The sequence below is a fragment of the Pelophylax lessonae genome, assembly GCF_965119305.1.
Source record: "Pelophylax lessonae genome assembly, chromosome: 5".
NCBI classification, from domain to species: domain Eukaryota; kingdom Metazoa; phylum Chordata; class Amphibia; order Anura; family Ranidae; genus Pelophylax; species Pelophylax lessonae.
Genome location: NC_138772.1, coordinates 4,736,880 through 4,749,843, shown reverse-complemented (window position 1 = coordinate 4,749,843; position 12,964 = coordinate 4,736,880). Strand labels below are relative to the sequence as shown.

The window sequence follows — 12,964 nt, the reverse complement described above, 5'->3', positions numbered from 1 at the left end:
CTTGCTTTTTCTTCCCTTCCTTTACCCTCCCCCTTTCTCTTTCCCTTCTTTATTTCCTTATTTCTGTCTTTCCCTTCTTTCTTCCTTCTTGCTTCCCTTCCTCCCTTCTGTTTCATTCTAATCTTACTGCCTTCTTTCCTTTCTTTCCTTCCATTTTCTTCCTGTCTTTCCTTTCTTTTGTTCTTTCTTCCATCATCCTACCATCCTTTTTCCTTCTTCCCTTGCTTTTCCTCTCTTCCCCTCCCTTTTCCTCTCTTCCTTCCTTGCCTCTTCTTCCTTTCAGTCTTCCATCCTTCTTTCCTTACCTCATCCTCTCCCTCCCCTTCTTTTTCCTTCATTCTTTTCTTGCTTTTTCCTCCCTTCCTTTACCCTCCCTTTTTTTCTTCCCCTTCTTTCTTTCCTTACTTCTGTATTTCCCTTCTTTCTTCCTTCTTGCTTCGCTTCCTCCCTTCTGTTTCCTTCCACTCTCACTGCTTTCTTTCCTTCCATTTTCTTTCTGTCTTTGCATTCCTTTGTTCTTTCTTCCTTCACCCTCCCTTCTTTTTACCTTCTTTCCTTCCCTTATTCTTCTTCCCTTGCTTCCCCCCCCCCCCTCCTCCTCCTTTTCCTCTTCCTTCTTTAGACGGGGCTTTCGACTACATCATTTTGGTAAATATAAAGGATGCTGAATAGGGATTACACATTCAGATTGGAAGGTGTAGGGCTGGATTAGAATCCCCCAGTCATACTTCTTGTCTATGACAGGTGCAGGAACCAATGGCTCCCCCTGCTGCCTCCTGTGAGGAGAGAGAGTGAGAGCAGTGCTGGATCAAGATTGGGCTCAGGTAAGTATTTATGGGGGGGGGGGGGCTGGGGGAAAGCTGAACATTAAAGTTTTTTGTAGGGATGCACCGATACCATTTTTTTTTACAGTGAGTACAAGTACCGATCCTTTTTTTAAAGGAGATACCAATTACCGATATCTACCGCAACTGTTTTGTTTACACTTCAGCTGTCAGCAATGGTACAAAGCCTTGAAAAGTTATATACAAATGAATGAATGTATATTAAAAATGGCACCTCCTAGTGCTAGAATTCTACAAATAACATGCAAACAGCAGCCATCAATTTTGGTGAAACCAAAATGAATAAAATAAGAATAAAAATTAAAAAAATACTTATTTTATTTTATTTACAAATGAAATACAATTTTTTTAGCTTTTTTTAAATATGAAACATGTAAATATATTTTAAAGGTGTAAAAATATTAACGAACAAAAAACAAACAATAAAAACATTTTAATTATAGCTTATAAAATAGAAGTGAATAAAAAAAACATCACCAGGAAAATAGAAATTAAATGGAGAAGGATAATAAGGAGGTAATTCGGGCTGATTAGAGTACATTAAGGGTGAATAAAGGGGTTAAACAGAGGAACATTGAATAAAAAACAAAAAAAAAAATCCCTTTGATCTGTAGATGAACAAACAGAAAGATAAAAAAAGAAACAATGTTTCTTTTTATCTTTCTTTTCCAGTGGATGAGAAATGTTGTTGATAAACATTGCCTGGCTTATCTTTTTTTTTTGGACAGCTACAATTGCCGGGACTTCGTTTACACATCAGCTGTCAACAGGGGAACCCCACTGACAGCTGAATGAGTCATCTGTTGTTAAGGATACGGTGGCCCCGCCCATTAACCAATAATTGCTGTCTTTTTTTAGCTGTCCAGCTGTCAGTGGGGTGATCCCGCTGACAGCTGAAAAAACTAAGCGTGAAAGTATCGGTGCAGGTATCGGACCATTTGCATGAGTACCGGTACTCGTGCAAATGCTTAGTATCGGTTCTGATACCGGTATCGGCACAATCCTAGTTTTTTGCCTTAATGCAGAGAATGCATTAGGGGGAAAAAAAAAACTTTAGCCTTTCTAACCACTTTAAGTGAATAAGTTGTAGCCCCCTTTCCATTTACTCTATGACCCATCTGAACCCTTGTGCTCCTCTTGCAGCCAGTTTTGCTGCATTCTCTAGCATAGGTATAATGTGTGAACCCTTAGAACACAACGACAAGCTTTTAGCAATAGCCACCATGTGACTGCTATGGGGTCCAAAGCTGATTGATTAGGCAGTTTCCAATACATTTTGACAAATACATTTTTGCATTGATCTTCCATGCACTGAAATGGGGTCCATTGCCAAAAGTGCGCTGCATGAGATCTAACGGGACCCCGAGTAGCCCATCCAGTAGAACAGGGATGTCCAACCTGCGGCCTTCCAGCTGTTATGGAACTACAGGACCCATGAGGCATTGCAAGGCTGACAGTTGCAAGCATGACTCCCAAAGGCAGAGGCATGATGGGACTTGTAGTTCTGCAACAGCTGGAGGGCCACAGGTTGGACCACCCATGGAGTAGAAGGTTTTCAGAAAATGCTCTCTTACCTCTCGCCGCAGGATGCAGTGCACCATAACGATGACAAACCCCTCTAACGAATCAAAGACAGCAAAAAGTATCTGAAAGAGGGCCGAGCGGCGGTCTGTGATGGCGAGGACAGCGGACATCCACGTCAGTGCCAGGAGCGGCAGCACCACGCAGGAACTCCACAGTGACGCCCTAGAAATGGAATACAAAGTGACACATGAGGCCTGGTGATCACCAAATACGACTCCAATAAAGACACCTGAATCCACCAGAACACCGGATCATCCTGCCTACAAAATCCAAAATCCTGACCAGATCACACGACTCAATGGAATTCCGGGTGATAGATCTGACCTACCACCTGATCGAAAGAAAGGTCCAAACTCTGCCTTACTGACAAATACGTATTATAATGGAAGGCAAAAAGATAAAAAGTAACTACAGGAAACTCATCACTGAGGAACTCCTCCAAAGGTCACAAAATCATTTTTCAATCCATTTGGCGTCATTATGTAACGTCTGTCAGAATAATGCGTTATATTCAGACTAAAGTGTATCTAAAACCCAACCATATCTGTTGTTGTTATAAATAGAGTACGAAAAAGTTACAACCTCTAGATACAGTTGGCTTTAGATACATCATAGCAGGTGTAGTGAAATAAAATTTAAGGAGGTCCGGTAACTAAAACATTTTACCGGCCAAGGTCCCAATCACAAGTCTGTGCCATGAAAGATTGTACACATCTTATTTCCTTTTTTTTGGCACAAGCCGCACTCTCTGGTGCTTTTCTTACTGTTTCCTCCACTCACTCTGGTAATAATATGTAAATGCCCCCATCAGACTACCCCCATAAATCAGTTGCCACCATCAGAGTATCCCCTTTCAGTATATCGGGTGTCCCCATCAGATTGCCCCCTTATATCAGGTATTCCCATCAGAGTGCCCACTTACATCAGGTGTCCCCATGAGAGTGCCCCCTTACATCAGGTGCCCCCATCCGAGTGCCATCAGGTGTCCCTATCACATCAGTTGTCCCTATCACATCAGGTGTCCCCATCAGTGTGTCCCCTTTCATCAGGTGTCCCCATCAGAGTGCCCCATTACATCAGGTGTCCCCATCAGTGTGCCCCCTTACATCAGGTGTCCCCATCAAAGTGTCCCCTTATATAAGGTATTCCCGTCAGAGTGCCCACTTACATCAGGTGTCCCCATCACATGAGGTGTCCCCATCAGAGTGCCCCCTTACATCAGGTGTCCCCATCACATCAGGTATACCCATCAGTGTGCCCCCTTACACCAGGTGTCCCCATCAGAGTGCCCCTTACATCAGGTGTCCCCATCAGTGTGCCCCCTTACATCAGGTGTCCCCTTCAGAGTGCCCCCTTACATTGGGTGTCCCCATCAGAGTGCCCCCTTACACCAGATGTCCCCATCACATCAGGTGTTCCCATCAGAGTGCCCCCTTACATCAGGTGTCCTTATCACATCAGTTGTCCCTATGACATCAGGTGTCCCCATCAGAGTGCCCCCTTACATCACATGTCCTCATCAGAGTGCCCCCTTACATCAGGTGTCCCCATCAGAGTACCATCAAGTGTCCCCATCAGAGTGCCCCCTTACATCAGGTGTCCCCATCAGAGTACCATCAAGTGTCCCCATCAGAGTGCCCCCTTACATCAGGTGTCCCCATCAGAGTCCCCTCTTACATCAGGTGTCCCCATCAGAGTACCATCAAGTGTCCTCATCAGAGTGCCCCCTTACATCCGGTGTCCCTATCACATCAGGTGGCCCCTTACATCAGGTGGCCTCATCAGTGTGCCCCTTAACATAAAATGTGCCCATCAACATGCCACTTATTTTATGTTAAGAGGCACTCTGATGGGTACATTTATGTTAAGGGGTATGCTGATGGACACATTTTACGTTAAGGGACACAACATGCAGATGGTCACAACAAAATGTGCCCATCCGCATGCCCCTTAACAAAAAATGTGCCCATCAGTGTTGCTCTTAAAATAAAATATGTCCATCACCGTGAACCTTAACATAAAATAAGTAGCATGCTGATGGGCACATTTTATGTTAAGGGGCAATATGATGGGCACAACAAAATATGCCCATCAGTGTGCACATTAAAAAAAAATATGCCCATCAGCGATCACCTTATGAAAAAATGTGCCCCACATACCTTGAGGGCAGGAGTCAGCACAATTGGCAAGCTGCAGGGGGCGGAAGCTGCGAGACGTCACACCCCAACTCTCAGCCCGGCCAGGAGGGAGAGCCGTGGTCAGGAGCAGGGGGCAGGGCGCACACAAGCAATGTCACTGGTTGCTGGGAAATACCAGCACGGGAAATCCGGGAACTCAGCACAGGGATAGTGGGAACCCCTCATAATGGGCACAGCGGGTGTACAGACCCGGGAACTCAGCACAGGGATGGTGGGAACCCCTCATAATGGGCACAGCGGGTGTACAGACCCAGGAACTCAGCACAGGGATGGTGGGAACCCCTCATAATGGGCACATCGGGTGTACAGACCCAGGAACTCAGTACAGGGATGGTGGGAACCCCTCATAATGGGTATAGCGGATGTCCCAGCATCCAGTCTAGAGGGTGATATGACCCAGCATCCACTCTAGTAGGCTGGAATAACCCAACATCCAGTTTCATTCAGTCTAGAGGTTGGTAAGCCCCTGCATCCAGTCTGGAGGGATATATGATCCTGCATCCAGTCTAGAGAGCGGTATAACCCAGCATTCCAGTCCAGAGTGTGGTACAACCCAGCATCCAGTCTAGAGAGCGGTATAAGCCAGAATTCCAGTCCAGAGTGTGGTACAACCCAGCATCCAGTCTAGAGAGCGGTATAAGCCAGAATTCCAGTCCAGAGTGTGGTACAACCCAGCATCCAGTCTAGAAAGAAGTATGGCCCAGTATCCATTCTAGAGTGTGGTATGACCCAGCATCTAGTCTAGAAGGTAATATGACCCAGCATCCAGTCTAGAGGGTGGTAAGACCCAGATTGCAGTTTAGAGGGGGGACCCAGCATCCAGCTTAGAGGGTGGTAACATCCATTCTAGAGGTTGGTAAAACTCAGCATTCAGTCTAGCAGGGTGGTAAGCCCCAGCATCCAGTTTAGAGGGTGATATGACCCAGCATCCAGTGTGGAGAATGGCAAGACCCAGCATCCAGTCTAGAGGGAGGTATGACCCACCATCCAGTCTAGAGGGTGATAAGACCCAACTTACAGCCTAGCAGGGTAATAAGACCCAACTTACATGGTGGTAAGACCCACCATCCAGTATAGAGGAGGGTATGATCCAGAATCCATTCCAACAGGGTGATAAGGCCCAGCATTCAGTCTAGTAGAGTGGTAAGAGCCAGCATCTAGTCTAGAGAATTATATGACCCAGCATCCACTCTAGTAGGCTGGAATAACCCAACATCCAGTTTCATTCAGTCTAGAGGTTGGTAAGCCCCTGCATCCAGTCTGGAGGGATATATGATCCAGCATCCAGTCTAGAGAGCGGTATAAGCCAGCATTCCAGTCCAGAGTGTGGTACAACCAAGTATCCAGTCTAGTAAGAAGTATGGCCCAGCATCCATTCTAGAGTGTGGTACAACCCAGCATCCAGTCTAGAGAGCGTTATAAGCCAGCATTCCAGTCCAGAGTGTGGTACAACCCAGCATCCAGTCTAGAGAGCGTTATAAGCCAGCATTCCAGTCCAGAGTGTGGTACAACCCAGCATCCGGTCTAGAGAGCGGTATAAGCCAGAATTCCAGTCCAGAGTGTGGTACAACCCAGCATCCAGTCTAGAGAGCGGTATAAGCCAGAATTCCAGTCCAGAGTGTGGTACAACCCAGGAGAGTGGTAAGACCCAGCATCCAGTCTAGAGGGAGGTATGATCCACCATCCAGTCTAGAGGGTGATAAGACCCAACTTACAGCCTAGCAGGGTGATAAGATCCAACTTACATGGTGGTAAGACCCACCATCCAGTCTAGAGGAGGGTATGACCCAGCATCCATTCCAACAGGGTGATAAGGCCCAGCATTCAGTCTAGTAGAGTGGTAAGAGCCAGCATCTAGTCTAGCGAATTATATGACCCAGCAACCAGTCTAGAAGGATGGTAAGATCCAGAATCCAGTCTAGAGGTTGGTAAAACCCAGAATCTAGTCTAACAGGGTAGTAAGCCCCAGTATCCAGTTTAAAGGGAGGAATGACCCAACATCCTGTATAGTAGGGTGGTAAGACTCGGCATCCAGCCCAGCATGGTGGTAAGACCCAGTATCCAGCCTAGCATTGTGGAGGGCATTATGACCCAGCATCTAGTCTAGCAGGGTGGTAAGAAGCAGTGTTCAGTCTAGCAGGGTGGTAAGAAGCAGTGTTCAGTCTAGCAGGGTGGTAAGAGCAAGGTTGCTGTTAGAAATCATGGGGGCCTGTACAGCCTAGCTGATAGGAACAGGGAGTCAAGCCTAAAAGGCGGTTCCAGCTGCATGAACAAACCACTCACCCATGCAACCAGAATGCCTGTGAGAATTCTTTTTTATAAGTTTTGTTTTTTCCATTTTGTGAAGAGCTCTGTGGAGGTTGGTGAAATGTCAGGGGTCAAAACATTCACTCAACGTCTCACTTATGAGACAGAGAAAGTGACTGAAGACTCAGATTCCTCAATCCTTTCTTTTGCAGAGCTTGCTGCAGAATGAATGAACAGGAAGCACTCAATACAGAGTCATTCATTACCTGGAGAATTTGTAAGCACAGGGAGGGCCACAGTGGGCTTGGTTCCAGTAAATGTGCCCACTCCTTCTGTTCTAAACCCTACTGTTGAACTTATGGGGCCTCGGCACCATACAGGAGGGCAGGTGCTACCCCCTTATCAGCAGTCCTGGGTAAGAGCAAGCATCCAGTCTAGAGGGTTATACGACTCAGCAACCAGTCTAGAAGGGTGGTATGATCCAGCACCCAGTCAAGCAGGGTGGTAAAACCCAGAATTCAGTCTAACAAGGTGGCGAGATATAGTATCCCGTCTAGAGGGTAATACGACCAAGCATCCAGTCTAGAGGGTGTTATGACCCAGCATCCAGTCAGTCTAGAAGGTGATAAGATCTAGCATCCAGTCTAGAGGGCAGTATGACCCAACATCCAGTCTGTAGGATGGTAAGACTAGGAATTCAGTCTAACAAGGTGGTAAGATCCAGTCCACAGGGTGGTAAGACTCCGCATCCAGCCTAGAAGGTAATATGTCCCACCAACCAGTCTAGAGGGTGGTAAGATCCAGCATCCAGTCTAGAGGGTAATATGACCCAGCATCCATTCCAAAGGGTAATATGACCCAGCATCCAGTCCAGAGGGTAGTATGACCCAGCATCCAGTCCAGAGGGTAGTATGACCCAGCATCCAGTCTAGAGAGTAATATGACCCAGCATCCAGTCCACAGGGTAATAGGACCCATCATCCAGTCTAGAGGGTAATAAGACCTAGCATCCAGTCTAGGGTGGGTTATGACCCAACATCCAGTCTAGAGAATGGTAAGACTTAGCATTCAGTCTAGCAGGGTGGTAGGACTCAGCATCTAGTCTAGAGGGCAGAATGACTCAGCATTCAGCCTAGAGGGAATTATATCCCACCATCTAGTCCAGAGGGCAGTAAGACCAAGCATCCAGTTTAGAGGGTGATAAGTCCTAGCATCCAGTCTAGAGGGAGGTATGACCCAACATCCAGTCTATAGGATGGTAAGACTCAGCATCCAGTCTACAGGGTGGGATGACTCAGCATCCAGCCTAGAAGGTAATATCTCCCACCAACCAGTCCGAAGAGTATTAAGACCCAGCATCCAGTCTAGAGAGTAGTAAGACCAAGCATCAAGTCTAGAGGGTAATATGACTCAGCATCCAGTCCAGAGGATAATATGACCCAGAATCTAGTTCAGAGGGTAATATGATCCAGCATCCAGTCCAGAGGGTAATATGACCCTCCATGCATTCTAACAGGGTGGTAAGACCCAACATCCAGTCTAGCAGGGTGGTAAGACCCGGCATTGAGTTTAACAGGGTGGTAAGACCCAGAATTCTCTCTGTTAGGGTGGTAAGACCATGCATCCAGTCTAACAGGGTGGTAATACCCAGCATCCAGTCTTCACGCTCAGATGCCTTGTGAGAGAGCCATGTATGGAACGCAAAAGGGTTGGTAAATTGGAATTTCACATTTTCTTTACATTCCGGATAAAGTATGGGAGGCTTTGAAAGTGTCCACCCTGTTTTACCATCTCATCCAATGTAGTCTTTAGGAAATCATCCAACTCTTTCCAATGTGTAAAGAGAAAGCAGCAAAATCATTTATTTTATCAGAATTGGGAAGGGTTCTAGCTCTGACATATTTCTATTACTAGGTGACAAATCCAAAAGGCACTGGGATGTTTATTTTGTTACTCTGACAGAAGGATATCATGATTCATGAAGCCTATGGGCTCCAGTGAGGTTGTCCTAGTGAGACATCGATCCCCTTGTTGGGTACCCAGAATACAAATCAAATGTAAAATTGCAAATTGAGCACCAAACCAAATGGTGAAACCGTCCAACATTTTAATTATCCATTCTATGATCATATAGGCCCTCCAACGCGTTTTGGGGTTAACACATTCCACCTTCATTAGGACTCAAATAGTAATAAGAGCTGGAATGGACTCCTTGGGCAAGGCCAATTTTCTTTCCCCGACTGTGGTAGCTTTGCCCACAAACTCCATTTAGACTCTAGTTTATAGCTATTGATGAGTGGGGAAATATTGGCCTCCAAAACATGTTGGCTGACCTATTTGATCATAATATGGACTTTTAAAGTTATTTTGGACTTTTTTCCAAATTGGTTTCATGCTGCTTTTGCTTCACTTAAGCTCTCATAACTATTTAAGCCCTGATGAAGGGGGATTCTGTTGGCCCACACATTTCATTGGATGATCACATAATGTGATCCTAGTATTAAAGTTATTTTGTACTTTTTCACTGTATACTGGTTTCTTAAATATAACCTTTGCATAAGCGTGCACAGGGGGTGTGCCAGATGTGCCTGGGAACACCATAATCCCTACGTGTGGTGCCGATTCCCCTACTGCCTGGGTTTTCCCCCCTTCTCCCCCCCCCCCCCCCGCTCCCCATAACTCACTGTGTTCATTCATAACTGAAGCATAGTAAACTGTGTTTAATATGCTTCAATTTGTGAATGAACAGGAAGCCGCTTAGCACTTTCTATTCATGCACTGCCCTGTGCAGCTGAGGATGCAGAGAAAGGCATGTGTGTGTGAGCTTTGGGGTGCAGACCCGAATGCAATATGCTGCGCATGCCTATGAAGCTTTGGCTTTCCCTTTAGTCTTGCACAGTTGTACCGGCTCCTCCCCCTGGACCGAAACAACGTCCTCTGATTTCACTGCACACTGTGAGGGGGTTGGCAAATCCACCACACCCCGCAGCGGGACGGCCGGCAGGCAAATAAACCCTCCCCAGCGGGACGGATGGTCAGCCGGACAGCCAGCATTCTTACCTCCTCCAGCCATGCGTCTCCTCCCTCTTCATGGTCAATGGACAGTAAAATCGCTTCTCTTTTCAGCCAATCAGGAAAGGGGACTCACGACCGCTTCCTGTTTGTCTGGGAGGAAAATCAGTGTGATAATAGCGAATATTCATTCACTATTGTCATATGACTGGGAGGGCTCAGGGGGCAGTGCTGCTCTGCGCCCCTGAGCCCACCCTTTTTTGAAGCCTATTAGTGCTAACTGGCACTAATCAAGTGCTTAAAAAAAAAAAAAAAACATTGGAATCCATGCGTCCGGCGCCCTGCATGTAGATTAGGGGGCCGAATGCATGGGGGGGGGGGGGGGGGGCGGCGCCCCTGCGCCCCCAATGGACGGGCTTCCCCTGTGTATTTGTAGCAAGAGATAAAATGTAACAATTCTATAGACTGCTAAAAGAACTTGGCACATAAATGTAACTATTGGTTATATTTATTTGCTACTTCCCTCTAGTGTTCTTAGATTTGTTACATTGTATCTTTTGCTACAAAGACTTATCAATTTCCTATGCTCCACGGCTCCATCTAGTGGCCATGATGCGGTATTGTACTACTGCCCTTTTTAAAGCAACATTCATTCAGAAGAGGAAATAACCTAAAGAACATTCATTCAGAAGAGGAAATAACCTAAAGAACATTCATTCAGAAGAGGAAATAACCTAAAGAACATTTGTTTTTGCCAATTTCGCACATAATAATTGTACATGCAGATTGGCTGAATAAATAGCTGTGCAAATTTTTTTTTCATAAATAGGCCCCATGCTGCTCTCTTGGAGTATCACTCCTTCTTCTATGGAATTTTAATGTTTCTACTTTAATAATGTAGCAGACTTTCTATATAATAACTAGACTGGGAAAATGGAGCATTTATGGGCCAACTTTTATACATTTCCTACAAATCTGTCTGATATGAATCCCCGAAGGCAGCCGGGCAACATCTGTATATCCACCCGCCTATCGGTGTCTATGGACAGTGCTAGGGAGAGCGGATAACCGTGATATGATCAAGAAGAAAAAAAACATTGCAAATTATCTATATACTGCAGAACATTTCTAAATCACAGGAAACAGCAATCAACAGGAAATGTGAAATATATAATATATAGATTTGTCTGAAATCAATAAGATAGATAGATAGATAGATAGATAGATAGATAGATAGATAGATAGATAGATAGATAGATAGATAGATAGATAGATAGATAGATAGATAGATAGATAGATAGATAGATAGATAGATAGATAGATAGATAGATAGATAGATAGATAGATAGATAGATGGGTTAGGAGCGAGATGGGTGGTTGGGTAGGTGGATGGATGGATGAATGAATGAATAAATAGATGAATGGGTAGGTGGATGTGTGAGAAGAAAGAAAGAAAGAAAGAAAGAAAGAAAGAAAGAAAGAAAGAAAGAAAGAAAGAAAGAAAGAAAGAAAGAAAGAAAGAAAGAAAGAAAGAAAGAAAGAAATAAAGAAAGATATTAGATTAATAGATAAAGTAGATGGATAGATAAATAGGGGAAAGAAAGAAAGAAAGAAAAAGAAAGAAAGAAAGAAAGAAAAAGAAAGAAAGAAAGAAAGAAAGAAAGAAAGAAAGAAAGAAAGAAAGAAAGAAAGAAAGAAAGAAAGAAAGAAAGAAAGAAAGAAAGAAAGAAAGAAAGAAAGAAAGAAAGAAAGAAAGGAAGAAAGAAAGAAAGAAGATAAATAGATACAGTAGATGGATAGGTAGATAAATAGGAAAGAAAGAAAGAAAGAAAGAAAGAAAGAAAGAAAGAAAGAAAGAAAGAAAGAAAGAAAGAAAGAAAGAAAGAAAGAAAGAAAGAAATAGATAGATAGTTGGATGGGTTAGGAGCGAGATGGGTGGTTGGGTAGGTGGATGGATGGATGGATGAATGAATAAATGGATGAATGGGTAGGTGGATGTGTGAGAAGAAAGAAAGAAAGAATTCAAGAAAGAAAGAAAGAAGATAAATAGATACAGTAGATGGATAGATAGATAGATAAATAGGGAAGAAAGAAAGAAAGAAAGAAAGAAAGAAAGAAAGAAAGAAAGAAAGAAAGAAAGAAAGAAAGAAAGAAAGAAATATATGAGATAGATAGATAGATAGATAGAATAGAATAGAATAGAATAGAATAGATATAGACAGCACATAGATAATAGGGAGATTTGCTCCATTCTGGTAGATTACGGCATTAACAGATAAAATAAAAGACAAACATTCCATCAGACGGTTTTTCCAGCGGTAGATAAAATTCTATGTGACTATAAAACTTCTACGGGATGATTATTTCCATACACAGCGATTTCAGTGAAAAGGTCATTTTGCTTTAGGCGTCCCGTTCGGAACCTTCTCCCGCTCTTACCATCTCCAGGATGACAGACTTAATCGGAAATTTCAGCGGAATTAACAGAAAAGGAGGGAAATGTTTCCAGCCCAGCGGCAGACATTCCCAGGAAGAAATCTGCCATAGTCACCAATTCTGTCACAGATGAGGTTAATAAAAATGACAAAACACGGACATGCAGGGACGAGAAAAGAAAAGCAAACAGAAAAGCAGAGCGGGAGGATGAGAGGAAGACCAGGAGAGTGAAGATTGTCTGCCCTGTAGATTGTAAGCTCTTTGGGTCAGGGTTGTAATTCCTTGGGTTTTCAGGTACTTGTGCATATTATGATGTCACTACTATGATGTCACTACATACAGCACCGAGGAAGAGGCATCCACTGCACACAGCTGAGGCACAAATACAGAAATTACTTCATCTTCACAAACACTCCAATGCTCCATACAAGGTACTTCCAAAGATGTTTAGGTGCTCAATGCTTCCCCCTGTACATCCCTCCACAGATCAGGAAATATAACATGGATACTTCTGCCATGGGTGGTGTCCCCATCCATGGACCATCTGATTGGAAAGCAAACGGGTTTCGGGAGACAAGCCCTCTTTTTCAGAGCTGTCAGCATTAAAGAAGAGGCTTGTCTCCCGAAACACGTTCACTTTAG

General features: G+C 44.3%; 1 protein-coding gene across 4 annotated transcripts in view; it reads right to left on the bottom strand.

The window, feature by feature from the left end:
* Positions 1-12,964, bottom strand: part of ADGRB1 (adhesion G protein-coupled receptor B1) — a 912,987-nt gene that overhangs the window by 38,180 nt on the left and 861,843 nt on the right. For all 4 annotated transcript variants that reach the window (XM_082259420.1, XM_082259422.1, XM_082259423.1 and 1 more), the window contains one exon: positions 2,420-2,591. In XM_082259420.1, the coding sequence (XP_082115546.1) occupies positions 2,420-2,591 (172 nt within the window). The remainder of the gene's footprint in view (positions 1-2,419; positions 2,592-12,964) is intronic.